This window comes from Ylistrum balloti, unplaced genomic scaffold, assembly GCF_031769215.1.
Source record: "Ylistrum balloti isolate Yb309-2 unplaced genomic scaffold, AGI_CSIRO_Ybal_v1 Utg369650, whole genome shotgun sequence".
Classification (NCBI taxonomy): domain Eukaryota; kingdom Metazoa; phylum Mollusca; class Bivalvia; order Pectinida; family Pectinidae; genus Ylistrum; species Ylistrum balloti.
The window spans coordinates 72,498-99,759 of record NW_026781906.1 but is presented as its reverse complement, the minus strand read 5'-3'; the positions used below and the strand labels follow the sequence as shown (position 1 = coordinate 99,759).

The 27,262-nt window shown below is 34.3% G+C and overlaps 2 protein-coding genes across 2 annotated transcripts in view; one reads left to right on the top strand and one right to left on the bottom strand.

Moving 5' to 3' along the window:
• Window positions 1-3,738: 3,738 nt before the first annotated feature.
• LOC132556517 (uncharacterized) lies at window positions 3,739-13,416 on the bottom strand. The gene is made up of 12 exons (XM_060220935.1): window positions 13,407-13,416; window positions 12,601-12,703; window positions 12,229-12,425; window positions 11,484-11,623; window positions 10,325-10,511; window positions 10,033-10,124; window positions 9,194-9,413; window positions 7,933-8,069; window positions 7,264-7,432; window positions 6,919-7,080; window positions 6,428-6,571; window positions 3,739-3,761 (listed from the first exon to the last, which is right to left on the bottom strand). The coding sequence occupies exons 1-12, from the start codon at window positions 13,414-13,416 to the stop codon at window positions 3,739-3,741; spliced, it is 1,584 nt and encodes a 527-aa protein (XP_060076918.1).
• A 471-nt stretch (window positions 13,417-13,887) lies between these two features.
• Window positions 13,888-27,262, top strand: part of LOC132556510 (uncharacterized) — a 63,189-nt gene continuing 49,814 nt past the window's right edge. The window contains exon 1 of the mRNA XM_060220923.1: window positions 13,888-13,988. Coding sequence (XP_060076906.1) covers window positions 13,888-13,988 — 101 coding nt within the window. The remainder of the gene's footprint in view (window positions 13,989-27,262) is intronic.

Below are 27,262 nucleotides of genomic sequence, written 5' to 3'. Positions count from 1 at the left end.
GTTTAAAAATCAGTGATAACTATATGTCACACACCAAGCCGCCGTTTGTCCTCGGTTTGGAGAAATCAGTCGTCTAACTGGGATACGGAGAACAAAGTTTGTACCCCAGGTACCGTAATGAACTCCACTCTACGGTCTGGTGAACACAACGAATCCTATTTCTGTTCTGTAAAATAGGTCTCTCTCAATGTCTTAGGTGAAAGGAATTGTTCCAGCCTATTTTGTTATTGTAACGTCGATGTAAAATCTAGCGATCCTGAAACGAAACCAATAAAACGTCATAAGATTTATCTACTATAGGCAAACACTGATCACGAAAACTGACGACCACCAGCCACCGCCAGAGGGACTAGATTTACTGAAAAAGGTGGTCCGATTTTATAATAATCTGATGGTCTAACCTATCAGTTTCCATATTTCTGAGTTTCATTACAAATCAGTAGATATTTATAATGAGGGATTAAAAGAAATCTTTATTCTAATGAAGGTAAACATTTGCGATTCACTTGTCAATGATTGTAGTTGTTGTTTGTCTAACAATTCATACTACAATGTAAACAAGATGCCCAAAAGGCACGAATCGATCACCTGGCTAATTTAGTTTTTCAGTAATTTAACGAAGAATTTTTGATATGACAAATAATTTCCAAAATAATTTCCCTATCAAGTCCTGGCCTTGTGGTCAAACATAAGTCAGATTAACCATTCATAAAATGAACCTAGCTTTGACAATATCCTTGTAATGGCGAAGGATTTTAAAGTATGTTTATTTCCCCTATTGGACCCACATCTCTGATGTCAGACTCCTGGCTGATACAAAATTCGGTTCCTTTTACCTTGATATGTTTCAGACAAAATCAGGAATGAATTCAGGCATTCCCACAAAAGCAGGACTTCAGAGATTTTATTCTATTTCTTCAATTTCTACTATTTGGCCCAAGTATTCTTCAGATCAAATTGGAACAATACCTGCTTTTTCTACAGAATAAGAAGGATTGAAAAAAGAACTCTCTATTTCTCCTTCTGCGGCCTACCATTTCCGCCCAAGGGGGCTAGACCTGCTGCTTATACCAATTGATTCCCGTTCATCCAAGAACGCTTCAGATCAAATTAGAGCAAAATCCAATCATTCCTACAGGAGGAGTAGGATTTTTAGGCCCCACCCTCCAGACCTCAGGGGGCCGAGAACAAAAAAATATTTGACTTGGTTACTTTCCTCAAGGGAGCCTCCGACTATTTTTGCTTTCAAATTGTGACTAGAAGCGAGTTTTATTAAAAAGTCGACGGACGCCAGACGTCATAGCATAAGCTCACAAATAATAAAAAAAATAATATTATAAAATTTTTAATATGATGACATAGGTTGGTCCAAAAAGCCATAGATTCATCTCTGGTGTGAATGTGATAAATAGAATGCTATAAAGTATTGGTAAACTAGTGATACGTGATACGGGGCTACACATAATCTGAGAAAAACTTCTGTCCCATCAGATTAATGATATTCGTTTCTATTTAATGTAACAGGCCCTACCCAGCTGAAGAGAAAAAAACCATACCTCCCTGAAGATAAATAAGTCATAACTTCCTGAAACCGTATCTCCCCTGAAGTTAGATAAGCTCCTCTTGACAATCAATAATTCAGTTTCTCAAGGTAATAAACCATTTCCGTCGAATTAAGATAAATAAGTCGTCTCCTCCCCCTTTCGGAGATTCATCTCTACTAAAGATGGATAACCCATTTTTCCTGAGAATAAATGAGTGGTTTACCCCTGTATAAAATTACCTATCTCCCCTTGAATAAAGATAACTCATCTCTCCTCTGGATAAATATTCGATCTCCGCTGAACATAAATAATTGCCAATACCCACGAGACAAATAAGTCGTTTCTCTTGTACATGTGTATGTAAATAAACCATTTCTACTGAAGATAAAGTATACACACCACTGAAAATAAATATGCCATCTCCCCTTAAGATCACAAAGACAGAAGATACATATTTCTCCCCAGAGGATACATAAGCCATCTCCCCAGAAGATACAGAAGCCATCTCCCCAGAAGTTACATAAACCATCTCCCCAGAAGTTACATAAGCCATCTCACCAGAAGTTACATAAACCATCTCCCCAGAAGTTACATAAGCCATCTCCCCAGAAGTTATATAAACCATCTCACCAGAAGATACAGAAGCCATCTCACCAGAAGTTACATAAACCATCTCCCCAGAAGTTATATAAACCATCTCCCCAGAAGTTACATAAGCCATCTCCCCAGAAGTTACATAAGCCATCTCCCCAGAAGTTACATAAACCATCTCCCCAGAAGTTATATAAACCATCTCACCAGAAGTTACATAAACCATCTCCCCAGAAGTTACATAAGCCATCTCACCAGAAGATACATAATTCATCTCCCCAGAACCCAGAAGTTACATAACTCATCTCCCTAGAAGTTACATAAGTCATCTCCCTACAAGTTACACAAGCCATCTCCCACTGAAGAGAGTGGGAAGTGGTGCGCCACCAGATAACGCTGTGCTACCCCAGTGCTATAAATAATGTGATCTACTTACATTCATCAGTATTTCTGTTGCTCCCTAAAATAGATATATTCATATATGTATACACACATGTACATATAAGTCTACATGTAAGATTAATTAATTAAATACTAATTGTAACAGGGATTCTACCATAAGTCCCCCAAAAGCCCCGCGTAATCAATATATAAGACAATAAATTAGAATAAATATGAAATGTAAGTCTGCCATTTTATCCAGTAAACAAGAGTGCCGTGGACACAATATACGCCACCACAAAATATATAAATCTTACAAAAATCAATGAACCGTAAAATTGCCCCTTCATGCACATCTACCCATTGTAGTAGTGACATTGAGCAAGTTTCGTGAAAATCTGATGATTAGTTTCGGAGGAGTTGCGTTCACAAAGCTCACCTATGAGCAAGCTACAGATACAAATTTGAAAATGGCAGAAATCTTTTAAAAATCAAAGAACCAAAAAATCGCCCCTTCATCCACATCTACCCACTGTAGTAGTGACATTGAGCTAGTATCATGAAAATCTGATGATTAGTCTAGGAGGGGTTGCGTTCACCAGAAATGGACGTACGGACGGACGGACGTAGAAGATGACGCCAATATATGACCGCCTCCGGCGGCGTATAAAATGAACTTTGTGTTTGTCCTATCTATCAACATTTACGTAAATGTATGTACTGGCTTTTATCAAAAGCTGGCAGTTTGAATTTCAACCAATCTGAATCTCCTCTCGATGGCCACTTTGTTAAATCCGAACATGAAGTCTAATATTGTGTTTCTGGTGTCGGACACTACCTACAGAACAACTTTCTTAAGAACAGAAAACTGCTTCTTGATAATTCTGATCCAATTCGAAAACAGATGTCAAGTTTTTTGTGTTAAATATACCAAATTACATTTGTCGAGTTAGAAAACGGACACAACCATTACGTTTCGCTTTGTCAGGCAATACCTATTTAACAATATTTTCGAATATCCCACAATATCTTCATTTTGGCCAAACTTTGACCAATTCGTGGCCGCGGCTGAGAAGCCTGAAAAAGTTCTTGCACTGCCTCCCAGACATGTACACTAATGTAAAACTTCATTGCGTTCAATAGATTTTGAGAAACTCACCGATGGAGTAAAATGAGGGAAAATAATAATAGTTATAAGACAAACCGGAGCAAATATAATAAATTATGGCACGTGTTTCTTAGATCCTAAAATACCAAGAAACATATTTTAATTTGAAAGACATATACGCGAAATCACAACTTCCATATACTGCACAGTAAGACGAAAAACAGTTGTTGGTAGTTTTCATGCATTACGTATATGTACGATGGAATAAATGTGTTAGAATTGATGTTAAAATGCAGTCAAGATATTATCATATTATTATAGGTATATGTTATTATAGGTCACCAGAATAAATCAGATTAATGCACCAAAGCTACACAGCTGTTTATCGAGATAAAAGTGACGACTAACATTTTCAATAAGTTCGACTTATAACTATTAAGCGGAAGTAAATAAAACTAATGACATGTCCCCCCTCTCCTCCCTCCCACGACCACCACCACCACCACCACCAAAAATATAATGCAATAAGATAAAATAACATTTTTTATTGTGACAGACTTACTGTGAAGTTTGGTACAGTTATAGGTATCTGTTTTCTCCACCATCTGCAAAGTTTGCTTAAATAAAGACAATTCTAATAAAAATATGCTGTGGAATGAAAGAATATCGTGAATACAATGGCGATTGTTTTATTATCTATCAAGGCTTCAGTGTGTATATACACATTAACGGTCATGTAATCACTCTTCCTCCATGTACCTAAGAATTTCTTTAATATCGAATAGATCACCTCTGAAATCCTCATTTGGCCATATGGTCTATAATTTACAGTTTACTAATTATTTTCACATTCGAAAGTTTGTAACAAAGGATTGACACATTAATTCAATAATATTTACATACATCTGCTAATAACATAATGATTTTTTTTAAATCAATTATTTCCTACAGCTTACTGCCTAAATAATTTGACCATTTTTGCATCCACACGTGCATCACATATTACTGTCCAATTAATCATACGATTTTTCACATACATATTTATTGATGCGATGATACAATTCTCTACTACAAATGTACCTACCCACAACTCCAGACCAATAAAATGACGAAGAATACAGCTGCGATGGCACTCAGTATTGCAACAACAGTTAATGATGGGAACTCGGCACCTTCTGAAATGGATTAATATTAACATGAACGATCAGGGGATACGATATTGACCTTCATGAATACGTTTATGTTTAAATAAAACATGATTTTCACAGGATTAAGCTTTTACCGACTAAATAATGTTGGTACATGTACCAGGCACAAGAACAGCGCATTACTGTATTCTCTGTTTGTATGCCCTGATCTAATTCGACCATGAACAAGACAAAAATAAAACCCTGATCTAATTCAACAAAACATGTTCACTACAAATCTCACACACGCACAAGTAAAATATTGTCATCATGATTCATATATTAAGCGTGATGCTTCACTAGTATATTAGAGAGATATGCTTTCGTTTATTCTGTTTCTCTAAAAGATCCACCATTTTGCAGCTTCTACAGGCGGTTTTCATTTTTTTTATTGAGGACATATTTCCTTATATTACACGGATTTTACTTCAATAGCATTTTTGTTTTCGACAGAGTGCCTTGTATAAAAAGCCGATATTCGTTTGTGTTTCTGAACAAACTTCGATGTAGACAAGAGTAAGCCGCTGTACGAATTTCTATGTAAGTCAACACGGTACATCAAATCTGAAATCAATACATTTGAGAAATTTCAATTACTTAAATGACAGAATTAATCACTATTCTTCTTCCGTTATATTTTTTTTTCTTTTTATTTAATTTTATACACAAATATAGATATAATTTTTTTGAGATGGTAGATTATCATTGTCATCATCGTGACCTCGCTGACATCCGTTCTGAGTTTGAGTTTCCAACAATGAGCTATTTTCTTGTCTTTGTATAAATTGCATCCAAGAAAATTAAGAGCGCAACTTGATAGTTAGTAAAATTCTAAATTAAAACAGTGTACATCAGCAGACACTAAGCAAAGTCACCCCCTTCCATTATATAATAGCTTAATGATTCAGTGAAGACCGGATGTATAGCTATGGACCGAGACGAAATATAAAATAGTCTTTAGTATAAACAGGTACATCTGCATAGGTTGATACTAAGGTTTATTTATGATAATTTTTTATTTAATATGTTCTATTTAGAAAAAAATATTAAATACCCATCGCAAAAGAAATCGGTATATCAATTTCTCGTGAGAGTAAGGGGCAATGTGATGGTTGTAAGAAATATATTCCTTAGATCTGCGTTAATTTTTGTCGAAGTTTACTTCATATTAGCTTAATAACAAAAACGAAACAAAGTATCAAAGCCACGGTCGTGATAGTAGAATAAACTCTGTGCATAGAATGATCAAAAACACCATTTACACGGAGACTCAATGGAAAGAACAAAACCATATGTTCCGGGAGAGTAGGCGTCTTCTGTTACGTCTACGACACCGCCATTTAATCTTGATCAATTCAAGTAAGTATTGACACGTTTCGATATGAGAACAAGATACATATTTAATCTGGATAATGTGTTAGATAGATAAAAGCGATGTCAGAGTTGAAAGTGGTAACTCCAAGTCAACATTTTTATAGCGGTTGCTATTATATTATTAACTAAGTAAAAAAGAAAACATTGCTAATAACCGTAACAACCTATATGAGACATTGTGTCAAAGGAAATTAATACTGGTTAATTATCAACACTTGTTAGGTCCTATTTCAGCACCTTACCTTGGCGATCCTGTGTATAACATTTAATTGGACTGGCGTGTTCTGACGATGAATGGTTTAGTCTGATTACAACCGAAACACACACCTCTTCACCGGCCGCAATGTTCGGGAGATGGATTGAGGTGACATTCCCATTCACGATCCCTGTTTAAAGCGACTTAAATGTTAAAAAAACACTACGATAAAAAGATATAAAACGTTCTATTTTCCAATAGTATGTTACAAAACTAAGACGTTCTGTTAATTACTAAAATTAAAAGTCTCTGCAACCATTTTTATTTATATCTAAAATTAAAGAATGTTAACATTGCGGTCCTGATCTAATTCATACATTACCGCTCGTAACCCTGATGCTGCGCATGCGTAGAAGCCTAATTTCAACTTTTGTAAGAATATGTATGTGAACAGAATTCTGGTATAAAGGAGGCAGAAATTAAGACAAATATAATTAAATCTGAACAAGGACGTAACGTTAATCCTATGAGGCTTACGGAGGTGGTGTTGGGATGATGTGGTTATCTTGATTTTGTATTCTGTACTGTTCTGTTGTCGCTTTATTCTCAAGCTATTGCAGAAAGAATAGGCCCAGGAAACTAATACCATTCGTTTCTTCGTTAAACTGCGAAAGGTTATTCTTGGTGACCTGAAGCCGCCTGCAACATAACATGGAATCTAAATCACATAATATTTGATCGCGGGAAATAAAAGGGTAATGATGAAATATTCAGAAAAAGAAAAGTGATTTTTCATTTGGTTTTTGACAGAAATTTATAATAAACCGGCATATTAATGAAGATGCACATAGAGACTGAAGAAAATGATAGCTTTGTACAAACGCGAAGATATTGTTGAACAATCCGTCCATTGGAATCCGCTACTAATGGTCTGTCCATTTCTTATAGACTCGGCGGACACTCCAAATACGTATGCAAGGGCGGGAAATCCTTTCAGGTTCACAAACGTGCTGCTATACCTGCCGCTAACCGTTTTGTTGTAAAATCCATTCTACAAATTGAAAATGAAACAGACAATTCAAGCGGATTTCATTCTAGAGGAAATTTAATATAGTTGGAGATATATTTTATTTCAGAATATAGAGACTGACAGAACATATTTATTCACTGTAAAGTAATCTCCGAGAACAAAGGATTACTACTAGTAGACAATTGTATTCATTTGATAACAAAAAGGAAACAAAGAATCAACACCACGGCCAATGATAGTAGAATATATTCTGAGCATAGAACACTTGGATAACTTTTTCTGAACTTAGTCTGAACTACTGAGTCAGGATTGAGTCAATGGTAAGTTTGTCGGCGTAGTATTACTCAAACATTTGTATCTTGGTAACTGAAGACGGCATGGTGGAAATAGTGTTATTTCATCGTTAATCATCACCGATGAACTAAACCGGCGGCACTGATGCCCACAGAGAAGAACATGAACGAGCAATACCATTTCTGTAGTATTGTTTGTTTTACCCACAATATATGTACAATACGTACACTGCACGTCCTCCCTGGATCAGACTGGCACCAGAAAACTGTGAAAAAGGTCGCATGAGGTTGATGTTTCCAGGATATTTCAACCTTCTTAGATTGGTGAGTTGTGTTCAAGAAAACGTCCATAGGAGGATTTAGTCCTTCAAATAAACAATGTATTCAACTGAATACAATTTATTAAAAGATCCTCAAGTGTATTTACTAAACAATTTATCCTCATTATCTAAAACTCTAATAACTCGAAGACATGGTATGATTCGAAGAATGTCATTTTCTCACGTTCCCGCCGACTTTGAGATAACGAAGTTCGTCATTACACTACTTGCATTGTACGATTTATATCTCAGAAAGGAAACTTGGTATTAATTTACCACTTTCCGCATTACTCTCACTATCTATTGTAGATCACCCTTGCTATTAGCATAACTACTATTTTAAGTTTAGATATATAAAATGAATATGCTTTTTGTTTTCCTACAAACACACATTCACAATCTGCCTTTGCAACTTTTTTCACATATCTATAACTTACTAGAATAATGAAAAGATTGAAAGTATTTCAAAAGACAGTATAAAAAATCTAAATCTGTAAGATTTTAATAAAAAGACACGCATGTGAATAGCATCGCTGAATACAAATTAAAATGTAGGTAAAGTAGGGCAAATCAATGATTTATACTGCAACATACAGCCCTTTCGTCCATCTCAGACTCGTCAGTTATGTTAAGGGCCTAATTTTTGTCTACGTTGGCGACGAAGGAAAATACTAAGTAATCGAAAAAGAAGTCAAAACTTAGGTGAAGAGGTGCACTAGCCTATAATTCAATAAATCTCGAAAGTTTATATATATGATCATCGTGAAACAAAGTCAAATACAAATGTATATTCTGAACTGAGTCAGTTTTCGAATAAAAATGAAACGTGGCATGCAGATTACGACAAACTTCGAGGTCTCAGAATCTACTAGCAGTGTTAGCTACCTGCAATTTTGCAAGATTGTACGAAAGACAATGAAGGACTTCTTAAATCTTTTACTGATAACAAGTTTTTTCTCGACAATGGAGGTGGATCACCACATGTGGGCAAAAGAATCTATGTCAACATTCAACGCGATTTTTACTGACTTTGTAATCAAATTATCAGAATACGAGCTACTATTAATCTGCCGAATCTCTTGATCACAGCCCTACCTAAATATCTAGGGTTCAGCCCAATAAAATCTGTAGCGTAAACACCATATTTTTGTACTTAATTGTTTACCAACCTTCATTAGTAATAAACATCCTGCTTGGTATATCACTTTGCCCGATCTCATTTTTTGCCCACACTAGTATGTCATAGGAGCAACTGGGCAGGATTTCAAATTTTGAGGAAGACTCGCTGTATAGTTTAGGATTCAGTGTTTGTTGTTTACAAGGTTTCGCAGATGTCGCTTGAATAATATAGGTAAGGTTTTCACCATTCCAAGAGTATCGAGGAAGTGCCTGTAACACAATATAAAAAACATTTTAGAATTTAAAATGTTGGGATAAGGTTAGGTTTTCTTCGAAAAATATTTTTGCAAATTCCAAATATATTCACATGTATTAATGAAGGTAATCAATATATCACCAGGTTGATGGAAATGACGTGGCGCTCATGTGTGTTCAATTAATACAAAGTCATGTATATGTTGTGTTTGATCATTTTAATATATGGTCGCTCATTTTGAGATTCTGTATACATGCCACAATATTACAAAAATATACTAATGAAAGCATCAGCAAAATAAATAACGTTTTGTTTATTCTTAAAGCGACATAATTTTTTTACGATTTTTTTATCAATGCATACATATATCAAGTGTATCAACTTATGAACAATGACAGTTGGTTGTCGCTGAAATAAGCACATAAAGAGGTCAATTGACAATTGAAAATATGTTGATCAACAGTTTTGATATGTATATTTTTGCGTCTTGTGTGATAATGCATGCGCACAAACGCCGTCCCCTGTAAACAAAAATGGCTACCTGCCTGAATCGGTCTAGACAATGTTGGCAATTATTCTCACTTAATTGGTAATTCAAAATTCATCATTTCACTGTCTTAAAGTTACACTTACCGGCCAGTATATAGTAACTGTTCTGCTTCCTTTGAAACTGATGGCAGCTAAAGTAAATGCACCTGGTGAGATGGGCGGCGATCTGGATGGAACTGAAACGTAGGAAATAAGAAATAAATCTCACATTATGCATAACACAAAAACGCTTTTCTGATTTTTATCGTCGTCAAAAGAAAAAAAATATAAGATTATCTTACTTTTTTCACAAAAAACAAAACATCTCTTATTGAGTAATAGATCAAAAGTGTTTTCAGAAATAAATTCGCCGTCAAATATGGAGGGAATACTTCACCAGATTTAGGAGTAACTTTGGTGGTCGTTCTAGGGTCACTCCAGTATCCGGTTGGAAAACCATCATAGTCAATAGGTCTGGTCCTCACTGATATTGTATAGTTAGTGTAATAAGATAAATCACATATATGGTAATATTCTGCATGATGATAAAAACCAGAGGACGGATTTTCAGTGGATTCAACATTCTGCAAAAGATATAATGATGTTAGTGCACTAACACAAACAGTCCTATGTTTTTTTAGTATAGATTTCAAACCATTTTTTTTTTATTTTCTATTCATATTACCTATATCACATAAGTTTATTACTGATGTGGACGTATTCCTGTCTGCATCTACTTCTGATTGGTGATTCATAAAAACATACACAATAGAAAAAACATACACAATAGAAATGAAATTGATGACATTGAAAAGTTTTGTAAATTCATAAAAAAATTGCTTTTTTATATATATGAATGAATGGAAATGGTAATTTTGTTATATTTCAAACATCCATCAGTCTACTGTAACAGTCCATGATAATACCGAACTTTACAGGCATGACGCAAGTAATAAACATTATAAACACCGGTCATGTGCTTCTTAAAACGGGAAAACTGAACAAAATTTTATATGTTATCAAATATAACGAACTTTCTTATTTATTTGTTTATTTGATACATTGATACTATTATGTTTTCAGGTAGAGACATGCATTTAAGGATATCATCAACATATATATATATGTATATCTTAGCTTTCACAGTATTGCAAAACATCACAAATATATCGACACATCAACGTGAATTTAGTCAAAACTCAAATCAGATGATGCGAAAGATGTACACGGAGACACTAGAAAAGGAAATGGAGATATACTATGTATTGCTAAATGAAGAGCGTCCTCTGCTTTACCGATAACACCCTCCAAGTAAACTTATATGTCAATTTTACTTTTCATTCAAACGCTTGAAAGAGGTAAGTTCGGTACACCCGGACTAGAAAAGGTCAGAAACGTGACATAACAATACAGGTACCTGACTAGCGGCTTTTGCTACAGATATTATTACACAAGCCTTAGTGAATAATTTTGATGTCTGATTCTGTTATTTATCACTTGCCATTTATACAAATATATATATATCAAACTATTTAAAACACAGATAAACCACATACCTTGGCGATGTTTTCCCTCTCCGACAACAGTTCTAGTTTATATATCTTTGCATCTACTATCTTGTCATGACCCCAGGATATATTTAGACATAGTGGTGACGTCGATATGGCGTCGATGTAACTCACTGTATCTGGCTTTACTATTAGTCAAAGAATATAATATAATGATATGTCATGTCATTGTATATATGTTTATCTTTTGCAATTGAATATAATGCATGTATATAATTTATGTCACAATATCTAAGTTTATTATAGACGAAATATTATGATATAATGATGTACATGTCACTACATATACGTCTATCTTTTGAGATTAGATATAATATACATACATATATATATATATATATATATATATATATATATATATATATATGATATTTTATTATGTCACAATATCTAGATTTATTATAGAAGAAATAATATACAACAATGTTCATGTCACTTTATCTATTATGTTTATTAATTCTGATTGGATATGAGGTATTGGAATGTAAACATATTTTAAAGATGGACATGTTACCATTTTTAAAAACAATTTTCGCCTTTGTTGGAGATGCAAAGAGGCGTGTCATCAGTTTTACTTATATTCCTATATATCGCTGTATCTAATTATGATAAAAAATGATCAGTTTAAATATTAATACGACCATGATATACATACTGTATGTGAAATAGACAGAATAGTTGTATACTAACCAAACGCCAATATTGTTGTAATGTCAATCTGATTATTACATACCAATATTATCAATGGTAATATCACTGCATTGCTGATCCTTAACATCGTCATTTGTTCTCAGTTGCAGGCACACTGAGATCTGCCTATCTGGATCGACATCATACCTCTCACCATCTCCACCCAAACCCCACTGGCATGAAGTCTGGTAACGAATAGGGCATTTCGCGTATGGTAACAATGGATGGCCTGCAATTTTCCTGTGTAATATAAAATAAAAGTTTTATTATCTTTAATGGTCTTCCTTACTACAAGTGTAAGTTACAACTGTATCAGATCATTTTATAATTGGTCGTCAAAACTACAGCCAGTATTTTTACTGTGAGAATGCCCAATGCTATGTCATGACGCTTTCAGATATCACACTTAACCTACCAGACGACTTCTGTTCGGTTGCGGTATCCCGGCAGTTCATCCCAACTACATATCAAGTCAATATTCCAGTTAAAGGTAATGCAGGAAAAGTTATGGAAGAATCCTGCATAAACAAAGACAAAAACAACAAAGAAATAATACCATGTGGACATAGATATAATTCAAGCTGAAATTCAATCAAACACGGACAAAATTTCAGCACAAGGAAGATTCACACACAAACTCCTAAAACGGGAATCAGATTAGGGTGTTAAAATATTAAAACGTGATATACATACTGTATGTGAAAATGAAGTCGTAAAACTATAACCAATCGTTAGTATTCTTGTAATTTCCATCTAATTATAACATCCCTATATCATCAATTGTAATGTTACTGCATTTGTGATCCTCAAAATCGTTTATTGATCTCAGTTGAAGGTGCATACAAATAGGTTATGTTCAAGAAAAAAGAAAATCCACTGTTATTCTCAGTGTACAAATATAGATTACAATCCCACGTATTAAGTATAGAATCAGGTAGGTATAATGTCACTGTAAGGGCTCAACGGAAGTGTCCCATGTGCAATAGTAAGTACATCGATTTTATTTGTTGTGCCCAATCTACTCAGAGCTCAGAACAAAATATACTAAACCTTATTATTTCCGTCGTCCATCTGTATTTAAATTAACTAATATCATGCAAAAAAGTAAAGATATTTGAGAAACGCTACTAATAAAAAAAAATTTAAATGTCTGATATGTTGTATAAGTTAATAATAATCATATTTTTCTTTAGCACTTTGATACTATAGTTAGTTACTTACTTGCAACCATATTGTATTCTATAAGTTATATGGAAATAAAGAAATTGAATTGTAACGTTGGACAATGATTACGTCATTGGGTATACAGAGTGAAAAATTGTGAAATTTCTTCATTCAGTTTTAACACATAGAAACGTTGGATTACTATCACTGACGATTCTCAAAAGGATGTGATACTTTTAATGCCATATGTCTTATCTAATTCAAAATATGTATTCTAAGGTGTTTTTGTGAAATTCCTTTGAAACACTACATTAAAATTTTGATGGTGCTAAACAGGTGTTTTTCTCCAGTTTTGATATTGACGTATGTATATCAGGACTTTTAAAGGAAGTTGATCTCGGGCAGAATATCGACATATTAATCTATCGAATGTTTTCTTTTCTCGTGTAAAAACGATTTCTGTTTAAATGAAGAACTAGATAAGTATTATTTTTTTCTTACCTTGCATACATGATAAAACTAGTATTAATAATGCGTAATGGATCAGCTTACCAGCACAGGAAGCATTCCAGGCAGTTATCAGTGTCAGGAACGAAACTCTCCAGAACATCTTATTATCAAGTCCAGCGACACATCAAGGTAGAAAATAACACGTCAATAGAAGATGCAGCACCCTTAGTTACATAGGAGGAAATGAACACGTCAATAGAAGATGCAGCACCCTTAGTTACATAGGGAGGAAATGAACACGTCAATAGAAGATAGAACACCCTTAGTTAGATAGGTAGAAAATGACAACAACAATAGACGATACATCACCCTTAGTTAGATTGGTAGAAAATGTGTTCATTTCCTCCCTATGTAACTAAGGGTGTTGTATGTTTTACTGACGTGATTATTTTCTCCCGATATCACAGCGGGTGTTGTGTAGAAGATACTGAACTGATGATACAACAACAGTAAAACCAATTATTTACCAAAATAAAATGCCATATTGAGATTGATTACACCACAGCAGTAGATAGATAATAAATCAAAATATAGACATGCGATATCGTAACAGTAGCACCAAGTGGTTAACAAAACAACAAAACAATACGAACAGCAACATTTACACAGTATATACTGACTGAAAGAGATATTGAACCATACGGTAGGATAATAACTGGAATACTTAAAGAGACATTGCCTTACAACAAACTAAGTATGTCATAGCATAACTTAGGCAAAACAAAACCCAATTTGTCCTCAGAGGTATGGGACAGCGAAGGACCTTACAACTTAGTTCTACAACGATCATTTCCAATATTCTTTCTCTATTTTTTTCCTTTAGAAATATAATCTGATTCTTTTCTATGCGCTTTTTGTCACAAAAATGTCTTTCGTGATTGTGTTTTATCAAATTGGAAAAAAATCCCAACTAAATAAATAAATAAAAAAGACAAAATAAAAATAGCTAAATAAGGAATCAGCAAAAACCTTACTAACCAAATGTTAGACAATGTTATAACCCGAATTTATATCATTGTCCTACTGTATATTTTTTTCCTACTGTATCTTACTTTCCTACTGTATCTTACTTTCCTTCTGTATCTTACTTTCCTACTGTATCTTACTTTCCTTCTGTATCTTACTTTCCAATTGTATCTTACTTTCCTTCTGTATCTTACTTTCCAATTGTATCTTACTTTCCTACTGTATCTTACTTTCCTACTGTATCTTACTTTCCTTCTGTATCTTACTTTCCTACTGTATCTTACTTTCCTTCTGTATCTTACTTTCCTACTGTATCTTACTTTCCTTCTGTATCTTACTTTCCAATTGTATCTTACTTTCCTACTGTATCTTACTTTCCTTCTGTATCTTGCTTTCCTACTGTATATGACTTTCCTACTGTATCTTACTTTCCTACTGTATATTACTATCCTATCGTATCTTACTTTCCTACTGTATATTACTTTCCTACTGTATCTTGCTTTCCTACTGTATCTCACTTTCCTTCTGTATATTATTTTCCTACTGTATATTACTATCCTACTGTATCTTACTTTCCTACTGTATCTTGCTTTCCTTCTGTATCTTACTTTCCTACTGTATCTTACTTTCCTTCTGTATCTTACTTTCCTACTGTATCTTACTTTCCTACTGTATCTTACTTTCCAATTGTATCTTACTTTCCTTCTGTATCTTTCTTTCCTTCTTACTTTCCTACTGTATCTTGCTTTCCTTCTGTATCTTACTTTCCTACTGTATCTTACTTTTCTACTGTATCTTACTTTCCTACTGTATCTTACTTTCCTTCTGTATCTCCTACTACTTTCCAATTGTATCTTACTTTCCTACTGTATCTTGCTTTCCTTCTGTATCATGCTTTCCTACTGTATCTCTCTTTCCTTTTGTATCTTACTTTCCTTCTGTATATTACTTTCCTACTGTATCTTACTTTCCTACTATATCTTACTTTCCTACTGTATCTTACTTTCCTTCTGTATCTTACTTTCCTACTGTATATTACTTTCCTACTGTATCTTACTTTCCTACTGTATCTTACTTTCCTACTGTATCTTACTTTCCTACTGTATCTTACTTTCCTACTGTATCTTACTTTCCTACTGTATCTTACTTTCCTACTGTATCTTACTTTCCTACTGTATCTTACTTTCCTACTGTATCTTACTTTCCTACTGTATCTTACTTTCCTACTGTATCTTACTTTCCTACTGTATCTTACTTTCCTACTGTATCTTACTTTCCTTCTGTATCTTACTTTCCTACTGTATCTTACTTATCCTTTCCTACTTTCCTACCTGTATCTTACTTTCCTACTGTATATTACTATCCTATCGTATCTTACTTTCCTACTGTATATTACTTTCCTACTGTATCTTACTTTCCTACTGTATCTTACTTTCCTACTGTATCTTGCTTTCCTACTGTATCTTGCTTTCCTACTGTATCTTACTTTCCTACTGTATCTTACTTTCCTACTGTATATTACTTTCCTACTGTATCTTACTTTCCTACTGTATCTTACTTTCCTACTGTATCTTACTTTCCTACGGTATCTATTACGGTTTTTCTACTGTATCTTACTTTCCTACTGTATCTTACTTTCCTACTGTATCTTACTTTCCTACTGTATATTATTTTCCTACTGTATCTTACTTTCCTACTGTATCTTACTTTCCTACTGTATCTTGCTTTCCTTCTGTATCTTACTTTCCTACTGTATCTTACTTTCCTACTGTATCTTACTTTCCTACTGTATCTTACTTTCCTACTGTATCTTACTTTCCTACTGTATCTTGCTTTCCTTCTGTATCTTACTTTCCTACTGTATATGACTTTCCTACTGTATCTTACTTTCCTACTGTATCTTACTTTCCTACTGTATATTACTATCCTACTGTATCTTACTTTCCTACTGTATCTTACTTTCCTACTGTATCTTACTTTCCTACTGTATATTATTTTCCTACTGTATCTTACTTTCCTACTGTATCTTACTTTCCTACTGTATCTTACTTTCCTACTGTATTATTTTCCTACTGTATATTACTTTCCTACTGTATCTTCATTTCCTACTGTATATTATCTTACTTTCCTACTGTATCTTACTTTCCTACTGTATCTTGCTTTCCTACTGTATCTTACTTTCCTACTGTATCTTACTTTCCTACTGTATCTTACTTTCCTACTGTATCTTACTTTCCTTCTGTATCTTACTTTCCTTCTGTATCTTACTTTCCTACTGTATCTTACTTTCCTACTGTATCTTACTTTCCTACTGTATCTTACTTTCCTACTGTATCTTACTTTCCTACTGTATCTTACTTTCCTACTGTATCTTACTTTCCTACTGTATATTATTTTCCTATTGCATACAGATAAACTTTCTCTTAAATTTTTTACTCCCTTCTCATAAAGCGTTTCTATTTCCACTTGGCGTTAAAATTTCCCTCGTTAGATGAGATTAGTTTCAGCTTTAAATTAAAAAAGTTGCCTTCCTTTTTTCGCTCTATTGTCTATAGTGCGAAACGAGCAAAGGTTTAACTTTGCCAACATATTTCCCGTATTTAGTTTTTGCAAGTTGATATGTGTGTAGGGGTTAGTCTAAATATCGACCTTATAGCAAATAACAGTTCTTGGTACATGTTATCTATTTAAACAAAGATTTATTTTTTTCAGAATGACTGATTAAGTGAAAAACTTTATTGACAGAATAATTAATTTTACATAAACTGTTTTGATAATAATAATATTTCGTGTATCATAGATGATTATTAATGATTTACAATATATCAACAATGTCATTATATAAGTGTATATTACTATTAGCGATATTGCACAAATAAACACACGCGTAAGTGATTTAATAATCATGATTACTGACTCCATCATATAAGTATTTTTCTATTCAGGAAGGAAGATTCTGTGATGGGTAATCAGTGATTGAGTTCCACGTGATATTTAGTTCATTTAAACTTATCATTCAATTCAACAGACCAGAGGGTCCAATTACAGAATTGATAATAATGGAAACGCAGGTATATTAAAATATCACAGATACATACATATACATAGTTTATAAGATGGGTTTAGCATTAGTAAGATAAATAGAAAGACATGTAACGTAATTATCATCTAAAACATATTGCCTTAAAGCGAGATTTAAAAGAAGGCAAAGTACAATTAGATATACCACCTAGTTGACAGGCGTTTCTGTTAAAAGAATTCACTGCACGGTAAATAGTATTAAACTTACTAAGACTGATCCTTCTAGGCGAACAAACAAATTGTGAAGCTCTAGAGGAACGTAAATATCTTCTAAGGACTAAAATTCCTATCTTTTCTCGTAAAAAACAAACAACCAAAAAGTCCATGAATGCATTTCAAAAGGAAACAATTATATACCTTGCCGTCTGCTTTCTAAAGTAGGCAGGTTAACATGTAAACATAAATAGCGTAAGAATAATCAAAGTTAGCTTTAAAACACACATCTTTTTTAGAAATTCTTTGGACTTATAAGTAATTTATCAACTTAAGTGGGAGTTATTAGCAATGGACTGAAATGACGCAAAAAGTAGGACTATTTATACAGCTGCAAAGGCATATTTCTAACAAATGTAAAACATCGAAAATATCATATTACTGTTTCTTAGTATGCAGGTATGTTAAAAATTGCAATCTGCAATATAAATAGATATTATATCTCTCATTTTCTCAACTCCTTACATCATTGACGAGGAATTTTAATACTTTCCTGACACGTTGTTGTCACGTTATTTCACTGTTAACGCATACCTGTCGCGATTCATAAATGTATATTGATATCTTGTGTACATAATTATCATCACTTATTTCTGAACTATGTTTTCAACTGTGGCTTTTAAATTTACCTTCTCAAATATTTTTCCTTAATTTGGACACGAGTTTAATTTGTTGTTGAAAAACTGCACCTATTACTTTTGTTATCAATTTTCAAGGTCTTCTTAAAGACAGTAAATTACATTTTGTAATTAAAACGATTTCCAAATTTCCGAACGAAACACGTTCACTACGTCAGACCGTACGCGTGGTATTTCAAATCAATAGGGGAAGTTGTATTCGGATATTAAATTAAACAAAATGGTTTTTCAATATTTCCACATAATTATTGATAACGCTGGACAGTTAAGGCCGATTAGTTGATCAACAGACTTTTCTATAGAAAATCTAAATGATTTTAACGGTGGCGCGACAATTGTTGAGCCGATAATTGATCTTGGAGCATTTCCTTTGAAGCAGAAGTCTCTTTTTTCTATTTGTATACATATATATTTCTTTTGTGTTATGGCAATGGACATGTCGTGTTAAACGAACATTCATTGTAACCTTCGAATACATATTGAATTGAACTCAATATTATGTTATTATTTCAAACCACACAGGGAAGTTGTTGGTAGGTTAACATTTTATAGAGAAGATTATTGGTGTAAACATTTGCAAAGTGTGTACAGGCACTTCAAATATCTTGAATTTTTATTGGAAATCTGAACATATAATGATGAAATGTTATGAATTGCTATGCCATATTTTCATATCACAAATGTAATTTATTCTTGTCTATTATTATTCTTTTTCTTCTTCCTCTCTTTCTACTTCTTCTTCTTCTTCTCCTTCTTCTTCTTCTTCCTCTTCTTCTTCTTCTTCTTCTTCTTCTTCTTCTTCTTCTTCTTCTTCTTCTTCTTCTTCTTCTTCTTCTTCTTCTTCTTCTTCTCCTTCTTCTTCTTCGTCTTCTTCTTCGTCTTCTTCTTCTTCTTCTTCTTCTTCTTCTTCTTCTTCTTCTTCCTTCCTCTTCTTCTTCTTCTTCTTCTTCTTCTTCTTCTTCTTCTTCTTCTTCTTCTTCTTCTTCTTCTTCTTCTTCTTCTTCTTCTTCTTCTTCTTCTTCTTCTTCTTCTTCTTCTTCTTCTTCTTCTTCTTCTTCTCCTTCTTCTTCTTCCTCTTCTTCTTCTTCTTCTTCTTCTTCTTCTTCTTCTTCTTCTTCTTCTTCTTCTTCTTCTTCTTCTTCTTCTTCTTCTTCTTCTTCTTCTTCTTCTTCTTCTTCTTCTTCTTCTTCTCCTTCTTCTTCTTCTTCTCTTCTTCTTCTTCTTCTCTTCTTCTTCTTCTTCTTCTTCTTCTTCTTCTTCTTCTTCTTCTTCTTCTTCTTCTTCTTCTTCTTCTTCTTCTTCTTCTTCTTCTTCTTCTTCTTCTTCTTCTTCTTCTTCTTCTTCTTCTCCTTCTTCTTCTTCTTCTTCTCCTCCTCCTCCTTCTTCTTCTTCCTCTTCTTCTTCTTCTTCTTCTTCTTCTTCTTCTTCTTCTTCTTCTTCTCCTTCTTCTTCTTCTTCTTCTCCTTCTTCTTCTTCTTCTTCTTCTTCTTCTTCTTCTTCTTCTTCTTCTTCTTCTTCTTCTTCTTCTTCTTCTTCTTCTTCTTCTTCTTCTTCTTCTAGTTCCTCTTCTCCTTCTCCTTCTCCTTCTCCTTCTTCTTCTTCTCCTTCTTCGGCTTCTGCTTCTTCTTCTCCTTCTCTTCTTCCTTCTTCTTCTTCCTTCTTCTTCCTTCTTCTTCTTCTTCTTCTTCTCTTTTTCTCTCCTTCTTCTTCTTCTTCTTCTTCTTCTTCTTCTTCTTCTCTTCTTCTCCTTCTTCTCCTTCTTCTTCCTTCTTCTTCTTCTCCTTCTTCTTCTTCCTTCTTCTTCTTCTTCTTCTTCTTCTTCTTCTTCTTCTTCTCCTTCTTCTTCTTCCTCTTCTTCTTTTCCTTCTTCCTCTTCTATCCCCTTTTCCTCATTCTCTTTTTTTCTGTTTTCTTCCTCTTTTTTTTTCCTCCTTCTTCTTTTTCTTTGTTGTTGTTCTTCTTCTCCTTCTTCTTTCTTCTACTTTTCTTTTTCTCCTCCTCCTTCTTTCTTTGTCTTTCTAATCCTCCTTTTTTTCTTCTTCTTTTCCTAGTCCTTTCTTTACCTTCTTCTCCTTGTATCATCTTCTCCTGATACTGTCATATTCCAACACAGCGTTTACCATATTTACAAACCGAACAAAATTCATGATAATATTACTCATATGTCATTCATACGCAGTTGAAATTACCTTCGTTACATGTCATTCATATGCAGTCAAAATTACCTTCGTCACATGTCATTCATATGCAGTCAAAATTACCTTCGTCACATGTCATTCATATGCAGTCAAAATTACCTTCGTCACATGTCATTCATATGCAGTCAAAATTACCTTCGTCACATGTCATTCATGTTATCAAAATCAAAATTACCTATATCAAATATTATACATATGTTATCAAAATTATTTACGTCAAGTGACATTCATAGGTTATCAAAAGTATCTACTACAAAAGTGGTTAACAGGTAATAGCTTCTTAAGCAGTGAATGGCTGTTTACAGAGAGAGAACCACCGTTATTAGTAGTCTACAGTTATAAAAAGCTCCTGACACAAATACACAAACATTTGCCCTTACCGACTGTGGCCTGGTCAGATAACTGCTATACTGAAAGTACTGAAAGCGTATGTTTGTCTGCTCCTGCTATCCATGTGTCACCTCAAGTCTTACGTTGTAATGTGAAAGCGTATGTCTAAAATTTAGCAGCAAGAATGAAAACTACCTTTCAATGGCTTTTAGCCTATTGAAAAATGCGAGTTCATTCATGGTCACAACACCGTCAATACTAACGGGTTTAGTTTGTCGTAAGGTCACTCAGGCGTGAACGTATACACAAAAGACACTTACACAGAAAACTTTAAACTTAATATTCCCAAATAACACGATCTCTAAGTACATGCTGTGATGGATTATCTTAAACGTTTTAATTTAATTTAACAATAACGGAATTAAATTGTTATAGTTCCTGGCTGACAATAGCAAAATCATTTTAAATAAAAAACCGATTTTTTTTTCGTGTCTGTTATCTAAACTTCTCTAACTTCTAGAATCTATTTTCTCTTCGTTGCCCTGCTTTTTATAGTAAAGAAAGGTGTCCTACTGTCTATGACATTGCATGAGGAAATAAAGCATTATGGCGGTTCTCTTGCCTCTTAGAGTAATACTAACTCTTGTCGCCAAAACTTAAAGCCTGTTATACATTGTTTCTAATTAAGGACGTTGGTGGACAGTGTATTTGCTATATAGATATGATCTTACATTTTACTGCTGTAGGTTTAGATCTAGCTACACCTCCTTTACAATTTGTAATATCGAATTTGTTTTAAAGATTGTACCGTGGAAACAGCTGCACCATAGCCGAATTATTCCCAAATGTTGTTTTATGCCAATTTGTGGTAGCTTGGTTGGATTGCTCTTATTAGAGGTGCAGCTGTGGTTTATTGCATTTGACTGTCAATCATTATGACACAGGAGAAGTATTTTTAAAATGACATTGTCAACTGTCCGTTTAAACGGATTATATTTGTAAAAATCCTTTTGATAGATTTGTGTCAGAATATATCTTCTGAAAAGTTTTCAATGAAGTTTGCATGTACAACTGAAACTCATTTTAAAGGGGCCGTAGAGTCATTTTAATGAGATAACATTTTCACAACCGAAAAACTTTTCAATTATTTTTTTCACAACCAGAAATTGTTTAAATGAGACTGTGTTTCTTATACCGGAAACCATTAATATGAGAATGTGTTTCTACAATCTGAAGTCATTAAATGATGTTGTGTATCCAAATCCGGAAGCCATCTTATCAAGATGGTGTTTCCACAATCGGAAACCATTCAAGTGATGTCGTGTTGTCTCCCTTCAATAAACGTTAAGTAAAAAAATGACCAGGCTAAAACTGATAAGATACCTATTTGTTTTAGGAACTAATAACTTGCTTCATTCCATGTTCAAAAGCATTTGTGTGGCAAATCCAGGGAAAAAACTGCACTTATTTACTATACAGTTAATCCATCTGTCTATAAAATGAAAGGATTACTATCAATATATAATATCAAGATAATATAAAAACTTTGTTTATCCGCATGTCAGAAAAATGTGAAAATGACAAAAAAAAAACCAACTGAAATACGCCTGTGGAACTGGAGATTTTAACACATATTTATCAAAACTTGCTATGTTAAAGTATAATCAAAGTACTGAAAGTACTGAAAGGCTAAACGTATTGAAAAATGTTCACAAATAACCGCAAAGCTATATTACTTTCCCCATACTCCTACACTTTGGAATGCAAAAATTACTAACATAAGAGCACCAGAGGCTATTTTTTTTTAATTTTAGGCGATTTTATATCTTCTTTAATTCTTATTTCAAATTTGACGACAATAATGTGAACAAATCAAAATAGGTAAAAAAATAACAAAATACACACAACCATATATTTATCGCCAACAAGCCAAATGATTAATAGCTCTATGATGAAGTTGACTAAATAAAACCTTTGAAATACCCAAGAAGTTGCAATTACTATCCTATCAATATGAGGATTTAGACAAATCGAAAGGACTTCATACCTACTTCTTTATTTTGAATGTATTGCAAAGTAATAGTCCTTACTTATTGTAATTATATTTGTAGTTGAGGAAAGTAGATAAGGTGTACACAGCATTACAGATAGATTAAAGTGTCTATCTTCCTAGAAGTATCATGGTTAGAGTTTTCTTCCAGCAATTATGTCTATAAACACCTAGTTCTTTGAGATTAAACCAGACTTCCATATATATACAAAATTTACAATATTTTCACTATAGCTACTACTATTTCTGATCTCCAATGCATTAGATAATGTCACCATGACACGCTAAATGAATAAATATGTTATGGAAATATTTCGTTCTAGTTAATTGATAATTATAAACATGAATATTTTGGGTTTTTTTATACGCGCTTTATTTGAAGAAATATTTTCAATTCAAGGAACTTTGATACAAATTAACAAACCTTGAGAAATCAGCACAATCAATCTTCATCAAATAAAACTAAAAGACAAAAAATATAAGTTATGACAGAGTCAACATCATGATCAGTACAGTATTAAAATATATATTATTCATAAATCATGAGCACCAAATGTACCTTGCTTACGAAGCGCAAACATTTTATCTTCAAAAACTTGAAAAAGTGTCATGGCGGTGGGTGTGAAAAACCTGAAAAAAGTGTCATATCGGCGGGTGTGCGCGTGGGACGAACAGTCCAATTCGGTGACGTCTACTGAGGTAAAGTGATGTTATATATTAAGACGATCTTGCCACAACGACCAGGATTAAAACAAAACTGATGTTCTGTTTGTAAGTTTTGTTTGTTTATAAGTGTTGTTAGTTGATAATTCAAACCAAGTCCCCAGACTAGCTTCTTATCAACTCGCACGTACAGTGTTCTGTACGCTTACGTCATGTCGAGAATTCCGTAAAATATATTGTTCAAAATTTATCAATAGTTCAACCACACTGTGCTTCTTTTTTGAAATATATAGTAATCGTATTGTTATTAAAAAATAAACTAATTTTGGATGCTTTTAAAATAGCGATTTGAAAGATCGCGGCATTATTTACGCAGAAAATTGCCGCTAGATGGCTCTAACTCTTTTCGATATTTCAGCCAATGAGAAGGCCAGGATCGGTAAATTTTGTCTGAAAGGCCATAGCAATAGGCTATGCGTACTGAGTACGTTTAGCCTAAAAATCGATTTTTTACATAATGCTATATTGTAGTAAAAGTTTATTACACCCAATTGTGATTGTACCGTCACTAATTAATGTAGTATATGTGTAATACTATATATATCATGACAATATAACGTTGTATTGGTTGTACTGTAGAATGAGTGTATTGTATTTTAATCTTAGTGTTGTTTCAGCCTGTTACATAAAGTCTGGCTGCATACCCGTTGTTCAAGTCCTTGTTGTAGTGGTTGCATGTATAAAAACTATATAGAATATGCTGTAACAATGTGAGACTTCTTCACGGGGTTCGGTAAGCCGTAGTCGGACGTCTTTTGACAGTTGGATGTTGGGTCGGTTGGATTTAACGTTGCCATCAATTGCATAACGTCTTTTGGATACACTCCAACCGTCGTGTAATCTTGTGTTCCGCCGTCTTGTAGCATGCTAATAGTCCTTTTCCTTAAAGTTAACAATATATATATCACCAGTTTTATTCAAGAAGAGGAAATTCAGGGGCTGTAAGTCGTGTCTATTTCAGAGGCTGTAAGTCGTGTCTATTTCAGTGACTGTAAGTCGTGTCTATTTCAGTGACTGTAAGTCGTGTCTATTTCAGTGACTGTAAGTCGTGTCTATTTCAGAGGATGTAAGTCGTGTCTATTTCAGAGGCTGTAAGTCGTGTCTATTTCAGTGACTGTAAGTCGTGTCTATTTCAGTGACTGTAAGTCGGGTCTTATCAGTGACTGTAAGTCGCGTCTATTTCAGTGACTGTAAGTCGTGTCTATTTCAGTGACTGTAAGTCGTGTCTTTTTCAGTGACTGTAAGTCGTGTCTATTTCAGAGGCTGTAAGTCGTGTCTATTTCAGTGACTGTAAGTCGCGTCTATTTCAGTGGCTGTAAGTCGGGTCTATTTCAGTGACTGTAAGTCGTGTCTATTTCAGTGACTGTAAGTCGTGTCTATTTCAGAGGCTGTAAGTCGTGTCTATTTCAGAGGATGTAAGTCGTGTCTATTTCAGTGACTGCAAGTCGTGTCTATTTCAGAGGCTGTAAGTCGTGTCTATTTCAGTGACTGTAAGTCGTGTCTATATCAGTGACTGTAAGTCGTGTCTATTTCAGTGACTGTAAGTCGCGTCTATTTCAGTGACTGTAAGTCGTGTCTATTTCAGTGACTGTAAGTCGTGTCTATTTCAAGATGTTGTACCTCGTGTCTATTTCAGTGACTGTAAGTCGTGTCTATTTCACTGACTGTAAGTCGGGTCTATTTCAGAGGATGTAAGTCGGGTCTATTTCAGTGACTGTAAGTCGGGTCTATTTCACTGACTGTAAGTCGTGTCTATTTCAAGATGTTGTACCTCGTGTCTATTTCAGTGACTGTAAGTCGGGTCTATTTCAGTGACTGTAAGTCGTGTCTATTTCAAGATGTTGTACCTCGTGTCTATTTCAGTGACTGTAAGTCGGGTCTATTTCAGTGACTGTAAGTCGTGTCTATTTCAGTGACTGTTAGTCGTGTCTATTTCAGTGACTGTAAGTCGGGTCTATTTCAGTGACTGTAAGTCGGGTCTATTTCAGTGACTGTAAGTCGTGTCTATTTCAGTGACTGTAAGTCGTGTCTATTTCAGAGGATGTAAGTCGGGTCTATTTCAGAGGCTGTAAGTCGTGTCTATTTCAGAGGCTGTAAGTCGTGTCTATTTCAGTGACTGTAAGTCGTGTCTATTTCACTGACTGTAAGTCGGGTCTATTTCAGTGACTGTAAGTCGCGTCTATTTCAGTGACTGTAAGTCGTGTCTATTTCAGTGACTGTTAGTCGTGTCTATTTCAGTGACTGTTAGTCGTGTCTATTTCAGTGACTGTAAGTCGTGTCTATTTCAGTGACTGTAAGTCGGGTCTATTTCAGAGGCTGTAAGTCGTGTCTATTTCAGTGACTGTAAGTCGTGTCTATTTCAGTGACTGTAAGTCGTGTCTATTTCAGTGACTGTAAGTCGTGTCTATTTCAGTGACTGTAAGTCGTGTCTATATCAGTGACTGTAAGTCGTGTCTACTTCAGTGACTGTAAGTCGCGTCTATTTCAGTGACTGTAAGTCGTGTCTATTTCAGTGACTGTAAGTCGTGTCTATTTCAGTGACTGTAAGTCGTGTCTATTTCAGTGACTGTAAGTCGGGTCTATTTCAGTGACTGTAAGTCGTGTCTATTTCAGTGACTGTAAGTCGTGTCTATTTCAGTGACTGTAAGTCGGGTCTATTTCAGTGACTGTAAGTCGGGTCTATTTCAGTGACTGTAAGTCGCGTCTATTTCAGTGACTGTAAGTCGTGTCTATTTCAGTGACTGTAAGTCGTGTCTATTTCACTGACTGTAAGTCGGGTCTATTTCAGAGGATGTAAGTCGCGTCTATTTCAGTGACTGTAAGTCGGGTCTATTTCACTGACCGTTAAGTCGTGTCTATTTCAAGATTTTGTACCTCGTGTCTATTTCAGTGACTGTAAGTCGGGTCTATTTCAGTGACTGTAAGTCGCGTCTATTTCACTGACTGTAAGTCGAGTCTATTTCAGAGGATGTAAGTCGCGTCTATTTCAGTGACTGTAAGTCGGGTCTATTTCACTGACCGTTAAGTCGTGTCTATTTCAAGATTTTGTACCTCGTGTCTATTTCAGTGACTGTAAGTCGGGTCTATTTCAGTGACTGTAAGTCGCGTCTATTTCAGTGACTGTAAGTCGCGTCTATTTCAGTGACTGTAAGTCGTGTCTATCTCAGAGACTGTAAGCTATTGCTATTTCAAGAGGCTGTAAGT

What these genes read in the sequence shown, in the direction of transcription:
- LOC132556517 (XM_060220935.1), bottom strand. An exon ending in ATCCAGGGAGGACGTGCAGT is followed by an intron (nt 7,433 to 7,932) that starts GTACGTATTGTA and finishes TTCAATTTGTAG; the next exon opens with AATGGATTTTACAACAAAAC. An exon ending in TTGTTCAACAATATCTTCGC is followed by an intron (nt 7,081 to 7,263) that starts GTTTGTACAAAG and finishes GTTATGTTGCAG; the next exon opens with GCGGCTTCAGGTCACCAAGA.